This window comes from Nicotiana sylvestris, chromosome 5, assembly GCF_000393655.2.
Source record: "Nicotiana sylvestris chromosome 5, ASM39365v2, whole genome shotgun sequence".
NCBI classification, from domain to species: domain Eukaryota; kingdom Viridiplantae; phylum Streptophyta; class Magnoliopsida; order Solanales; family Solanaceae; genus Nicotiana; species Nicotiana sylvestris.
The window spans coordinates 6,669,482-6,685,720 of NC_091061.1; the positions used below are offsets into that span (position 1 = coordinate 6,669,482).

A 16,239-nucleotide genomic window follows, 5' to 3' on the forward strand; every position below is an offset into this window, starting at 1 on the left:
AACTTATAGTCTCGAACATGTCATGATATTTCTATAAATATAGAACATGTCAATAAAGATAAAATGAAAAAGCTAAAAATTAAAGAGTTTCAAATATATTTAGAAAAGTATTATTCTTTTTTGGTACTAACTAAAATAAAAATTATAGTACCATATAAACTGGAATAAATGGAGCAATATTAATTATAAAAATTTACTTTTAATTATCTTCTATAATATAATTGTGTAAATATTTTTTTACGCCAGGATATAAAATATAACTCTTGGCTGTTAAATGATGAGGGCAACAGGTAGTGGCTGTGGCTCATAACTCCTGCATTATCAGTTTCCAAATTATTGAATCTATTTCGACCACTGCATGTTTGTAAGGTCGTCAATGTTATTTTGGAATAAAAGGAATACTAATTATTTACCTATTATAAAAATACATTAATACAGAATCACAAGCAAAAGCCAAACTGGAAAACCAAACAATGTAGAGATTGATTGGATGAATCAATAATGGGCAAAGATTATTTTTAGTCCACAGCTGAAATCATTCACATTCGGTAGCCGTAAAAGTGTACAAAATTAACATATATTTTATATATAATATACAGAAATGTATGTATATATACATAAAAAATATAAAAATATATATATTTTTGGATTATTATTTTCAGAGCAGCTAAGTGTACAAAGAAAATCGGAAAACCACACCAACCCGATAATCCGAGTCAAACTGAGAAAAAAAACCCGACTATGATTTGGTTTGATGTTGGAAAAAAAACCCGATCATGGTTTGGTTTGGTTTGGTTTTAACTAAAAAAAGTCAAACCGAAACCAAACCAACCCGACATTACATATATAGAAATTTTAGATATATTTAATATATAAATATACTTATTGTGATATAATTTATAAATATTTCTTAAAAAAAAAATCATAATTTTATCTTTTACTGTATTATTTTAAGGTTGGACTAAGAACTTTTGAATGCTCCAATAAGTTTTATAGCCATTAACATTAGTAAATTAAATAATTCTAACAAAAGTCCAAACCAAAATCAAATCAATACTAATGCTAACAAAAGACATTCAATTCAATACCACGAACGGGAATGTATTGAATATCTATTTTTTGTTTTGCAATAATTTAGATAAAAATGCATAACCTATTTTTATTTTTTCTTTAGCGTTTAGTCATGTAATTAATACTCCCTTATTAGTCTACTTATTTTAGCATGACTTAGTACTTTTAGATTATGTTTATTTTTATTATGGCTTTTTAATTAGCAATATTTATATTACATAATTTTATTGTCTTTATTGTTGAATATTTTAGGATAATGCCATGACACATCTCATATTTTGTATTATTTTCTTGGAAAATATATTATATAGTTGTATCTTACTTGGATTAAAGAAATATTTTGAGCACAATTTATATGTTTTGTTCTATGAAGATTTTACTGGAAAAAAAACTCCGAAAAAATCCGAAAACCCGAAAAAATCCGAGAAAACCCGAGAGTGAAAAACCCGAGTTTTATTGGGTTGGTTTGGTCTTTAAATTTAATAACCCGACACAATTGATTTGATTTGGTAATTGTAAAATTCGAACCAACCCGACCTATGTACACCCCTAATAGCTATACAGTGTCATCTTCCAATCAATAATGATACTAAATATATGGTCCAAAATTGAGATTTTAAAATGGATGAAATATGTGGGAACAGCAAAGAGATCGATCGAGGAATATTTGCAGCCATTTACGCATTGCACGACACATATCTACTATTCCAGACTGTACGTCTTATCTAATGGTGTGAATTCAAATTTAATGTGATCTTAAGAACCAATTATTAGTGTTTCTTGGTTTTCCAGCTGATATTCGGTATTTGTATTTGGGCTCGATTAAATTTGATTTCGTACAGAAAAGTCCTGCATTGGAGGTAAAGTGTTTTCTAAAAAGACGACTCCATATTCAGGACTCGAACCCGAAATCTCTGCTTAAGAATGAAGGGGCGCTTATCACTGCACCATAACCCTAGTTGGGATCAATCAAAGCCGAACGCACATTATCGGTAGAGGAGTCACCGGCACTCTGGAACTTAAGTAAAAACTCTATGTATACTTGAAAATGTCTTCAAGATATACTTAGATATTAATTTAGGCTTCCGTAGCAACCTTTATGAGCAGTGATAAATTTATATTGAATGTCATGGTACACCGCAGCCGCCGAATTTTAGGCCTCTGATATCAATTATTGGTTCATACAAACTTCGAGAAGATTTAAAAGTGCACGATAATGAAAATTCAGCTTCTTAAGATTGATTTTAAAGGTATACCATAATAAAAGAAATAGAACCTAAGGAATGATTGTAATATTATAAATTTGTCAAGAGAAACAAGACTTTAGAAAAAAGCAGTCAAAATTAGATCCTAAGATAGAGGAGGAGAATGCTTGTACACATGGGGGACAGTGTTGTTCATGCTTGGACAGTTGGACATGTCATGTTGTAGATTAATAATTAATTTAATCAGTTTTAATTATTAATTTACTAACGAAATCCAGGAGCACGTCGCCGATATCTTTTGTACATTTCGTCAATCTTTTGTTTTTATAAATTAACTAGTATTAATACTCTGGCGATGCACGGACACAAATATCAAATTATAATTTGAGTTATTTGGATTATATATAAATTATCTTAAAATTTAAATCTTCTAGATAATATGTTTTTTTTTTTTTTTTTATCTGAAACAATCTAACCTCTTGATTTTAGTACTTACATTTTATTTTGTAGTCAATATTAAAAAATACTAAACATATTTGTATAGGGTAAAATTGACTTATATTAATTGCTCGAATGATTGCGTGACACGTAGAATCGGAGGCGGATGGAAAATAAATCGAGTGAAAACCAAGACCGACGATAACAGCTTCGGTTGGTACCGGGTAGATCCTGAAGGGAATGCGGTCAACGGAAGCAAACGAATGTTTGCCGTCAGATGTCATTTAATGAAGAATATTCCTTAATATTAAATATGTAACCGTTGCAGAGAATTTTAACATTTATGGCAATGACCCCTTTTATTGTCATTTAAAGTGGCTTGATCGTAAGATCTTGTTCCCTAAGTATAGCTATAAATAGTGGTTTCAATGACCACAGTAAGACACGAAAATCTCTGGCAAAATTTTATGCTACATTTTATTCTCAAGCTAAATAATATAATTTTATTTTCTGTCTAGTACTGTTCTTATTGCTGTCCTCGGAACACTCGCTCCCAAAACCAAGCTTGTCATTTCCTTCGATTTTAACGCTAAATCTTGTTTTTTATTTAATTTATTTATCATTTTGGGATCAAATCAGTTTGCTTGTCTATAAACTACACAACAAATCTAACTGTACTATTTTATGGATAAACAATATCATGTTTGTGATATGCATTATTTGAGGAAATTATTTTAACCAAATTCTTACTGTCACTTTTGGAAGACCTATTGGCTATTGCAAAGACTTCGTCAGTAAATAATGAATAAAAAATGGCCATGTGAAGCAGTATTAATCTAATATCACTTATCATAATACAGCTTTGGTCAAGTAGTGTTGTGAAATACTTATAAGATTAGTGTAAACAGACAAGATCCTGATTTCTTGAACTCCAGCACGTCTTTCTTCCAGATGGATCAAGGTCACGTCCAGCAGTAAATCCTCCACTACTTTTTTGGTTTCCCACTAAATATTGATATTCATATTGGGATCCTAATTAATTCGGTATGCACAACGTAAAACCCATTAAAGAGAGAAGCGCTTTCTAACAGGATATTTTTAATTACTCATGACTTTGTTTACCTACAAAAACGGATAATAATTGAATTTATATATGGTTTTAAGGATATGCGGATTAATTCAATACAAATAATAGACTGCGTTAGCTTAAACAGATAAAGGACGTAATGAATTGTCAAACCACTTAAGAGGGGTGATTCCAGACTCAATAACAGACTTAATGAGATGCCTGCCTTCGATCCGGGCTCACAATAACAAAACACTAATGAATAAAAGTGAGTAATTTTAATAACAAAGAAAATAAGAGTATATTGCATTGATATATGTGTTACAATATGTCTAATGAATAATCAGATCCTCTTTATATAATAGGGGAGTTTCACCCTAAATATAATTCTATAAAAGGTAAAAATCTTCTGTTTAACTAATCACCAATTCTCTGCCGATACGTGTCGAGATTCACGTCGTAGTATTTGGCCGGTCGCGGATATTACGACCTTTTGTTGGTCGTGTTCGGTCATCTGGTAATGCTCCTCGAGGCCTTTGGGGTTCGAACCAGACCTGGGGACCATGGCCCTGATACTCCCGAGGGCAGGTGTTTTACCTGAACCCCGGATCGAGGGACTCCTTACCTCAATTCTGGTTCCTTGCTTTCACGTTTCTTGCTCCGTTTACTTCATCGGAAATCGAGGTGTCCTATGGGTTTGGTTTTACCCATACACAGATAGTCCCCTCGTTTCTCAGAGAGTAAGTTTATGGAGGTGACGAGAAACGACATGAGCAAGTTTATGGAGGTGATGAGAAACGACATGAGCTCTTCGATTCCTTCTTGAATACGCCGTAACAAAAATGACAAAGAATCTGAAACGTCTCGTCAGTTGCGTCACAATGGCTTCAAATGTGTGTCAACCATTGGCAGGTCGTCCTGGACGGGAAACGGCGCAAAGCTTCTATAAATACTCCCTCATTCGTTCATTTTTCACTTTTGACCAATCTTCTACCTTCGAATCTTCAGGATATCACTACCTTTCTTCATACTCCATTATTTTTACCTTTGTTCTTCAAGATTTCACAACAAATTACAAACTTTTATTCACTTTATACCAGTGCACTTGATTCCTTCAGCTAAGCTTTTACTCTTCATCTCCCAACCTTTCTTTATATTTTCCAAACGTTTCCCCATATAGCAATGGTGAAAACCTCCAAAAATATTCCCCAAAAAGTTGCTTCCTCTTCTTCACAGCTAACCACCGAAATCGAGGAGACCGCTCCCGATGTGGTTGTCTTGGAGAAGTCCACTGCTAAAGCAGCTACCGATGAATCGACCGCCGAACCTCCCTTGAAAATGTTCGTTCCCAGAGGTTGTTCGGTTGCTGATGACTTTAAGGTTGAGAGGCCCTTGCCGGTGCAGGGTCGGTATGAAGAGGCATCAAGATATATATGCTCGATCACCGAAAATGTCCTCCCTGAAGTCCGAAAGGACTGCAACTGGGTAGGAAAGGACATAGTGATCCCCGACCATAAGGAAGCCATTACTATACATATCGAGAGATATCTGAGTGTTTACACTTATCCCTTTACACTAGGCCCGGTGGACCTGGTCATTTTGGACTTCTGTAGGAGGAATGAAGTATGCGTCGGTCAGATCCACCCATCGCTGTGGAGGATCGTAATCCTCCTCCAATTCTTTATGAACAAAATCGACTCCTGCTCGTTCACCATCGATCATCTACACTGCTTGTATAGTCCCCAAATCTTCTATGTGGGACTAATAAAGCTCGTACGCTGGGCTAGCAAAACCCCATTTTCAAGCATCGACGAGGACTAGGATCAGGGCTAGCAGGGATGCTTTGTCCAGGTGAGGACCGCAGACTTGATCCCTGCCGAGTTCAGGCCATTCTCCGAGAAGTGGAACGTATCACGTAAGTATAACTTTCTTTTAAATGTCGATTTTATGTTTTATCTTCCTTTTTCTCATCTGTATTTGCTATGGTGCAGCCCTTGCTCGAGTCCCAAACTCCATCCCTCGGCTCAAGGAGTGGATCAAGGGCATTTGCTCACAGATGCCTTATTCCGAGCTCTCATGGCGCAAACTCTCGTAGGGTCGCTAGGAATATCGTTCTCATGGTAGGACCCTTCCTCGAATAGGTAACCTCTGGCTTTTCCCCTTAGCATCGTACTTACCCTCTTTTCTTTCTTTTTCCCTCTACAGGTTTGCCTAAGACCATTGAGCTCAGACCTACAGTAGGGGATGAGGACCTACCCGTTGGTCCCCCGCTGTAGAAGGAGAGAAGAAGAAAAGGAAGGCTCCGAGCTTCCCGAGCTCGGAGAAGAAGAAAACAAAGAGAAGGTTGGCCCATAAGCCAAAGGAGAACTCCAGCTCTCGTGCACGCGACTCGGACTCGCTCTTCCGGCTCAGGGTTGAGACCGATGAAGAAGATTTTTTCGTGGCTCATGGCCAACTCCCCCCGAGGAGTAGGTGGCTATTAAATAGGAGATCCACGAGGCTGATCTCCCCCATATTAGGTAGGTTGATGAGGAAACGGGGCCAAGACTTCCCGGGATACCGGTAATGCACTGAAGGAGGCACCCAATGTAATAAATATTACCGGTTGCCTTCATTCACCGAGTCCATGTTTGATGAGGCCCGAGTGGTAAGAGAGCGGTGCAATAAAGGAGCCCATAGAGCGGACGATCCCCTTCATTCTTTTCTCGAGGGTGTGGACTCGACAGCTCTAGAAGACTCCTCCAGGTTGGGCGACTTGGAGGTGATGAGGAAGGACCCTCCTTCAGAAGCTAACGGTCTAACCTCGAGCCCAAATTGATAAACAAGTTCCCCGGCCCGAGTGTGGATCCCGGACGTAGGAGGTCAATAACTATCACTGTCTCGGAGGATGCCCGATTTTTCTGCCCTTGTTGGAGTAGCGAGTTACCTCCGGTGCCTGGTAACCAAATAAGACTAGGAGAAAATGAACGAGGTGGATGTATCGTGCTTGTTCAACGAAGCGTAGCAGGCGCTGAATCGGGTAAGGTGTCATTACGCTCTTTCGTGTTCTGGATAAGTTCTTAATATCCCTCGTGTCTTATTTCTTTTATCTTTTTGTAGGCCTCGGTTCTTCACCATGAAAGTTTTCTTAGGTGCCGAACTGAGGTTAACCAGCTCGAGGCCGAGGTCAGGGAGCTCACCGAGAAGAGGGACTCGTATAAGCTTCTCATCTAGCAACACGAAGAAGTTTCCAAGAGCCTTCAGGCCGAGTTGGATGCGGCTTAGAAGGAGTTTCGATACCCGAGCCATCCGAACTTGCCTTGGACGACAGTCCCTGAGTAGGGGTGGTCGTAGCCTTTTAAGTTTAGGCACTACCTAATAGGCTTCTGTGCCTCGGGGCTTCGATAGCTCGAGCCATCCGAGTTTGCCTTAGATGATAGTCCTCGAGTGGGGGTGATCTCTTGGATCCGGATAGAGGCGGCCCTTGGGCTCAATATCCTTAAGGAACAAAATGTACTAATCTTAAGGGGAAAAATATGTATATGCAAGGTAGAAACTTTCTTTCATTCCTGTGCATACAATATTGTAAGTGTGTACAAGCTTCATGCTATAGCTTAGGTAGTCTAAGCGGGCACAGTTCATTTGACCGTTTGACACTTACTATAAATCATATCCACTGAGCCCAGACTGTTCAAGCACAAAGTTTCCATCCTTGCTAAAATTATTACCCGAGGGTGATGGCCCCCAATATTCAAGGTCGATCATCGAGAGGGCTTGGATACTATTGATGTGACCATCGATTCCAGTTCATACCCGGTCTTTGATTCTAAGTTAGCACGATCCTAATGTTGCCTTGTTAAAAATCTTGTCGGAAAACCCATTTGGGACAGCCGCATCAACTAGAACAGTCGCATCATTCTTTGGCTGCTGCCTGCAAGTGTTAGTCCAATTCACAATACACAAAAAGAAAAAAAGAAAACGGGGTCGTACCTTAGTAGTAGTATCGTTTTAAGTAGGTTATGTTCTAGTTGTTTGGAAGTTTCTCACCGTCTCCTGCTTTGAGTTTGTATGAACCTTTACCGGTAATCCCGATAATTCGATACGAACCTTTCCAATTCGGTCCCAGCTTCCCTTCTTTCAGGTTCCGAGTGTTCACTGTCACCTTTCTTAACACCAAGTCCCCTATATTGAAGTGCCGGAGGTTGGCTCTCCGGTTGTAATACCTTTCGATCCATATTTTAGGCGGCCAACCGGACGAGGGCGACCTCGCGCCTCTCGTCCAATAGTTCCAGGCTCGTGCTCACAGCCTCACCATTTGACTCCTCGGTCGCATATCGGAATCTGAAACTCGATTCTCCTACATCGACCAGTATTAGCATTTCAGCACGTATACCAACGAGAATGGGGTGGCCCCGGTACTAGATTTTGAGTTCGTATGGTACGCCCACAGGACTTCGGGCAAAATTTCCTTCCATTATTCCTTTGGCGTCGGTCAATCTCTTCTTAAGGTTTTGGGGTATGGTCTTATTTGCATACTCTGCTTTCCCGTTTCCACTAGGGTGATAGGGTGTCGATAGGATCCTTTTGATCTTTTGGTCCTCGAAAAATTTGCTCACCTTACTGCTGATGAACTGCTTCCTGTTGTCACATACAATCTTGACTAGCATTCTGAACCAACATATTATGTGGTCCCAAATAAAATCAATAACTTCTTTCTCCCTGACTTTCTCAAATGCTTGAGCTTTAACCCATTTAGAAAAATAGTCAGTCATAAATAATATAAATTGAGCCCATCCGGGTGCCCACGGCAGGGGACGGACGATGTCCATTTCCTTTATCATGAATGGGCAAGGTGACAAGACCGAATGCAGTAGTTCCCCGGGCTGATGGATCATCGATGCGTGCCTCTGACATCCGTCACATTTTTGTACGAACTCTTTTGCATATTTCTCCATGTCGATCCAGTAGTAGCCGACTCTAATTATTTTACGAACCAACAATTCGGCACCTGAATGGTTCCCGCAGGTGCCTTCGAGAACTTCCCTCATGGTATATTCGATATCTCCCAGTCCCAGACATATGCCAAGTGGCCCATCGAATGTTCTTCTGAACATGGTTTTATCTTCGGACAGGCTGAACATGGCCGCCTTCATGCACAGAGCTCTTGATTCTTTAATCTGAGGGTAGCTTCCCGATCTTCATATAGTCTATATACTTTTTTCTCCAGTCCCAAGTTAAGCTTATCGAGTTTATCTCGGCATGGCCTTCTTCCACTACCGATTTCATGAGTTGTACGACCGTTCCCCAGTTGAACTCATTGTCATCAACGGACGATCCCAAGTTAGCTAGAGCATCAGCTTCGTTATTTTGATCCCGGGGTATATGTTGCAGGGTCCACTCCTTGAATCGATGTAGCGTTACCTGTAGTTTATCCAAGTATCTTCGTATTCATTCCTCTTTTACTTCGAACATCCCATTGACTTGATTCACCACAAGGAGGGAATCACATTTAGCTTCGATTACTTCAGCCCCCAGGCTCTTAGCCAATTCGAGACCTGCAATTATGGCCTCATACACGACCTCATTGTTAGTCAATTTCACAGTTCTAATAGATTGTCTATGTCACAACCCGGATTTTCCACCCTCGGGAGTCGTGATGGCGCCTACTCGTAGAAGCTAGGCAAGCCACGAAATTTAGAAAATTCTTTACTTCTTTGTTTTAATCCTTTTAACAACTTGCTTTAACAGGTGATAAACATTTAAATAATAGCGGAATATGAGATTAAGCGGAAGACTTAAATAAAATAAACCAAAATAATTTGGAAATCAACATATGCCTCTACCTAGACTTTCACGGACTATCTATGATTACTACATACAAACGTTTGAAAGAAGGAACACTGTCGGTCTCAGATACAATGATAACAGAACAAAATAACTAATAGAAGAGACGTTGGGCCTGCGAACGTCTACAGGACTACCTCGAAATCTCGGTGGGCTGAAGGCTGGCTCCCAAACTACTGCTGCTGACCTAGTGCTGCTCCGGTATCTGCACATAAGTGCAGAGTGTAGCATCAGCACAACCGACCCCATGTGCTGGTAAGTGTCTGGCCTAACCCCGGTGAGGTAGTGACGAGGCTAGGACCAGACTCCAGATAAACCTGTGCAATTATATATATACAGCAGAAAAGAAATACAGAAATAAACAAATAAAGATAGGAGGGGGAAACATGCTTCGGGGAATAACAGTTAAAACAGAATATCAAGAGAATTATAAAGGAATCAAAATCAACCACTAATAAGAATGAGGAAAAACAAAGACAGATTTCACTTTCTTTTCACATCTAATTGCAGGCGTGCAACCCGATCCCGATTCCTGTATATCGTGGCAGGCGTGCCACCCGCTCCCATTTCATTGTATCTCGTGATAGGCATACCACCCGCTCCATTTCATTATATCTTGTGGTAGGCGTACTACCCGCTCCCATTTCATCATATCTTGTGGTAGGCGTACTACCCGCTCCCATTTCATCATATCTTGTAGTAGGCGTACCACCCGCTCCCAATTACAAGCCAATGATAATCACAAGGAATCCCGGCAAGGGAACTGTTGCTCCCAAACTCACACGCAAGTATACGTGGTCGACAAGTAATATAATGATAAGTTAAGTGTCGAACCCACAAAGACTTGTGTAAACTACTCACTAAATCACTAAAATTGTTATTCAATCCAGCTAAAATCAAAGTCCAATAATATGATAATATTATACTACAATTCTAAATAATAACTAAGATATCAAGTAACGAGTTGATTGTTGTGTATTCAGTAGAGATATGTATTCCAGAGTTGTGATCGATTCACCAATCGTATTGTGTTCTAATTAACTCTCCCTTTCATATAATTCACTCATGGTTGCTAATTAATCGATAAATGCTCTCATAGCCTTCTCCCGAAGTGCTACTCACCTATTGTCAATAGATTAACGCCTATATTCCTATGAAATCAATCTATTAAGAATGCATTAAGATCACGATATTTAATTAAGCATGGTGATTAGGTATATTCCTATCCTAACCACAAATCCGCTCCCCCTAAGGGTTAAGATCATGCTATCTTCAATTCTTCTCTAATCTAAACACGGCTTTCCCAAGCATAGCATAGATAGTAAATAGAACCTAACTGCTGGCCAGACAATTAAGCAATTCAACACAAAATTGAAGAAACAACCATATATAAGTGAATTATAATCAAGGTCAAGCTAATATCAAACAACAATATTCATGGCTAAATCACAACCCCAGAACAATAGGTGTTTAGCCACTCATGATGTAATCAAACAATTGCATAAGTGTTGAATCAATTGGAAATACTAGAAAAATATGAAGAAAACTGAAAATTCTTCACTTCCTCACGATCCCGTGTGTATCTCTACTCCAAAGTGGCGTCCCCTCCCTCAAAATAGGTTTAGTCTTGCTTTTATATCAGTTGGGTAGGTCTAGGGCCGAAATAAACTTGTCCCGGGCAAAATAGGACATATTTCACGTCACCAGCGCCCAGCCCGGCGCCAGGCGCCCTCCACAGCGCCCCATTATTTGTGCATACTATTTTTGGCGCCACAGGTGGCGCCAGGCACTGCCTGTGGCGCCCAACTGGCCCTTTTTTTCCGGTTTCGTTTGTGTTGGCTCAAATCTCGCGCGTTTCTCCCTGTTCCGTTTAGAATTTGGAAAAATGTAAAACATGAAAGTTGTAGCCCTTTGAGTTAGGTTTCCAACCATATATTGTGGAGCCAAAATGGAGGTCTGAGAAAAATGTTATGTGTAGTTTACTAGACAATACATAATATGCCCTCTCGAGTCTTCGTTTATTCTTAACTATCAAAGTTGACCCCTGACATGATCCCGACTTAATTCCTTGGGCTTTTACTCAGACTTCAAAGCTCCAAATCACTTGAATTCATTCGATAACATCTATATAGCTCGGAATCACTCCTACAAGACATAAAACACTTCGTTAGTGCAAGACATTAGCGATTAAAGCGCAAACTCAACTAAAGTGCGGTAAATTAGAGTGTAATAATCGATTAAAATACGTAATTATAGCCTATCATCAACACCCCATACTTAAACGTTGCTCGTCCTCGAGCAATGGGACTATCTAATAACCCCCCCCCCTCCCAATTACGTACAAGTATCAATTATAGAGGAGCACTTTAACTTTAAACCACACATTATACCCTTGACTATGATCAATACCGGCACACAAGCATGAACACACAAAAATTCACATTCTTCCCGTTTAAGCAAGCCCAAGTATAATATTTCAATTCAATAATTTCCAATAACCTAATTGTCACCAGCCAACCTCACAAACCGACTTGGAACCACTAAGTACCCTCAATTTATACACTTACCCAACAAGAAAGTTTACAATATTACCAATCATTCATGAGATCATGTGCCCTCACCAACAAACTGAGAGTGAATATAAATTGGTCCACACATTCAAATATGCTTTTGAATATAATTTAAGGACATCACACAATTGAACAAAATTCGCTCACTCTCACAAAGAATTCATATGCATCCCGTGGTCGTTCCATAAGCTTTCCCGTAGTGTATATCTCCACTAATTTAAGCTAGTCAAATCTAGGATCAATTAGGACTTTTAGGTTATAATGTAGGTTAAGGGACGGGTAAGATATATTTAGAAATAGTGACTCACCCTCCTAAGCACTTTAATACACTACATTTACACTTCAAGCACATATTCTTCTCAACCAAATCACTTGCCATATACAACATAGCCCTCTTTTCACTTAAGCACTTCTCTATTTTGTCACTAGCACAAATCAATAAGAATTGGAGGTGTGTATTTTTCTACATTATTTGAACTATCATGTTTTTTTTTCTCTTTTCTTGCAATTTTTCTTTTCCTTTCTCTCTCTTTTTTTTCTTCACACACTCCATACATTAAAGTTCATCGGCTAGTGACTTTTGATTTCAACTTTAGTGCACCAACGAGCCCTTCCATGTTTCCACTCGAAAACTAATCCCCAATATATCACCTTACTTCTTTTAGCGACTAAGTGCCTTAGGAGGCAAAGGTTCAATCAATATCAAATTAAGAACAAAATAGCGGTATGGCTTGTATGTGGGTGCCAAAAAAAAGGTCTATAGGCTCAAAGGGGCTAGCAACGGAAAATTTTATTTTTATGTGACAAGCACATCTATGATCAAGCAAGAAAAATACCTACGTCATCTCCTAGATTAGAACAACTCACAATTTCGCTTCAGTTAACACACGGGGCAAGTTCTAGACTACACAGGATAGCACAGAAAATCACGAATCCTCACACACACGTTGCACATGACTCAATCAAGACGGTTCTGTTCAACTCTCAAGTCAAGCAAGCACAAATAAATGAGAAATTTAAGCAACATTGCACTATGTGGCATACAAGTCAGACAACTGAGAAAAGGCATCACAAAACAGACTATTTACTTTACTTAGGCTTTACAATTCAAACCAAATATACGGAAAAACACAATGTATGTCATAGCCTAATGTTCCAGCATCAACCATGCCAGTGAGTATCTCAGAACGACTCAGTTTCTTCCTAAACTACTCCTAAAAAGAAATTAAAAGTGCCCGGTTCGAGCTACATCCTTGAAAAGAACCCGTGCCCAAAGAAAAACAAGGAATACTACCTAGCTATTCAAAAAAAATATTTTTGGTGTTTTTTAAATCGGACTTTAATCCCTCAAGAAAATTATCCAAAAGATCCATCGTCGGGAAAAGTCCGAGCTTTTTCAACTTTTTATTTATTTATTTTTTAACCTAGACTATGTCTACTACGAGTTATAAAAGAAAAATAATTATACTCCAGAAAGTAGTTTTCCCACCCCACACTTATATTATGCATAGTCCTCGATGCATGATCATAGAGAAATATTAAAACAAAGGTGGAGAAATACTCCCTGAGACCCTCTCAGACCTAGCTCGGACATGATCCTCAATATTAAGGGCTGGGACGACCCCACACTTAAGATCAAACATGCTCCTCAACTTCAACTTTGGGTACTCAGACTTCCCCTACTCCGCAAAATAAAAATAACACAAAACTTGACACTAAAGAAAATTAATCAATAGATAAAAGATATACAGGTTGGGTTGCCTCCCAACAAGCGCCTTATTTATAGTCGTGGCACAACTCTGCTATTCTGCTCAGGCTGGGCGCTTTCTCTTCTTCTTTCTCCTATGAAGTCTAGCCTTTTTGCACGCTCTCGGAAGGTCTCCTCTTTCATCTCTGGTTCTTTTCTCAATCATCTTAACACGCTCAGCTGGAAATACCACATCCTTTAACTCAGTTGTCCCATCTGGATCACTATAATTCACATAAGGACTCTACTTTATCCCCTTCGATTCTACCACAGTAATCATGCACAAGTCCTCATAATGCTTAGGAAGCTTAAGTGCCTTGTACACATTAAAAGTGACCTCCTCATCGTCAACTCTCATTTTTAACTTCCCTGCTCTCACATCAATAATTGCTCCACCAGTAGCTAAGAATGGTCGTCCCAAAATAATGGGCACTTCCTCATCTGCCTTGTAATCAAGAACAATAAAATCAGAAGGAAGAATAAACTTTCCCACTCGAACTAACACATCCTCAATAATTCCTTCGGGCATGACTAGTGATCTATCTGCTAGCTGTAAAGTGATTGTAGTAGGTCTAAGCACCCCCAATCCGAGTTGCTTGAACAAAGAGGATGGCATCAAATTTATACTAGCCCCAAAATCGCACAGGGCTCTACCAACTTCTTGTTTTCCAAGAGACAAGGGAATTGTGAAACTCCCAGGATCCTTCAACTTAGGAGGAAGTTTACTCTGAACTCTGGCACTGCACTCTTCAGTAAGTGCAACTATTTCGAACTCTGCATGTCTTCGTTTGTTTGCCACAATATCTCTGAGATACCTTGCATACTTAGGCACTTCCTGCAAAATTTCCACCAAAGGCAGATTCACACTCACTTGGCTCAAAATATCTAGGAATTTCTTGTACTTAACACCATCTTTTTGCTTCTGCAATCTTTGTGGAAATTGAGGTGGTGGCCTAGTCTCAATTACTGGATTGGGTCCCTTATCATCTTTCGCATTCCCCTCAACTGGCTTGGGAGCTAATTCTCCTTCAGGATGATCTGTATTATTCTTTTTCTTTGGAACTTCTTCTAGTGCTCTTCCATTTCTCAAGGTAACCGCATTGACTTGAGCTTTAGGATTGGGCTCAGTATCACTTGGAAGATCTCCAGCTGGTCTAGTGTTTTGAGCACTGGCAAGTTGTCCCATTTGACGCTCCAAATTTCTCATTTTTGCGGCGAGGGCTTGCTGTTCAGCCATCACTTTCTTTAACATGTCTTAAAGGTGACTTGTAGGACTCAGTTGTTGTTCAACCTGAGGTGGTCTATATTGTTGTTGAGGTGTCAGATTCTGAGGACCTTGGTTTCCACCCCAAGAGAAGTTTGGGTGGTTCCTCCAATTGGGATTGTAAGTGTCCCCATACTGATTAGTTTGGCCTCGATTTGCATTACCCACAAAATATACAGACTCTGGATTTGCTGGGCATAGATTGCTCATGTGACCCTCTCCACATACTTCACAAAATAATTGAACTTGTTGCACTGGTTGGGCTTGTTGCTTGTTAATGATCATGGTCATCTGATTGACTTGGTTGGTCAGCATAGAGACATGTGCTGACAATGCTGAGACAACATCCAATTCGAGAACCCCTGGTGATTTTGTACTGTGTGTCTGCCCATATCTCGTTGCCAATCCAGATTGCTCTTGGAGATTTGTTCAATAATGCATATATCTTGTCAAAGCTTTTCTCCAACACTTGACCCCCAGCTGCATCATCTACCACGATCTTTGTTTCAACATGTAGCCCTTCTATGAAAGTGTGAGCTAACACTTCATTCGTCTGATTATGATGAGGACAGTCTTTGAGTAGCCCCTTGAACCTTTCCCAAGACGAGTATAAAGATTCTCCCGCTTTTTGTTTGAAGGCCACTATCTCACTTCTGATCTTTGCAGTTTTGCCTGAAGGAAAGAACCTTGCCAGAAATTTTCTTGCCAAATCATTCCATGATGTAATGGAATTAGCTGGTTCTGCATTTAGACATCGCTTAGCCTCGCCCAACAGAGAGAATGGAAAAAGTGTGAGCCTCACATAATCTGGAGTGACCCCGTTAGTGATATAAGTATCACTAATCTCCAAGAAGTTCAGAATATGTTGTTGTGGATCCTCGTGTGGAAGACCCATAAATTGCCTGTTTGCATGAAGTAACTAGATCATGCTCTGTTTCAGCTCAAAGTGCCCAATGATTCTAGGCTTCACTATGCTGGAGGTAACATTAGCAATACGGGGCATTTCTACCTCCTGAACAGCCATATGTTGCTCCTCTGCCATATTCACATGAAAT

General features: G+C 39.5%; 1 protein-coding gene and 1 non-coding gene across 2 annotated transcripts; one reads left to right on the forward strand and one right to left on the reverse strand.

The window, feature by feature from the left end:
* Positions 1–14,164: 14,164 nt before the first annotated feature.
* LOC104214669 (uncharacterized) lies at positions 14,165–15,172 on the reverse strand. Its single transcript, XM_070145776.1, has one exon. It carries the CDS (start codon positions 15,170–15,172, stop codon positions 14,165–14,167), a length of 1,008 nt encoding a protein of 335 aa, XP_070001877.1.
* A 568-nt stretch (positions 15,173–15,740) lies between these two features.
* LOC138869841 (small nucleolar RNA R71) lies at positions 15,741–15,845 on the forward strand. Its single transcript, XR_011400092.1, has one exon. It is a non-coding gene; the product is annotated as a small nucleolar RNA R71 (small nucleolar RNA).
* Positions 15,846–16,239: the final 394 nt, after the last annotated feature.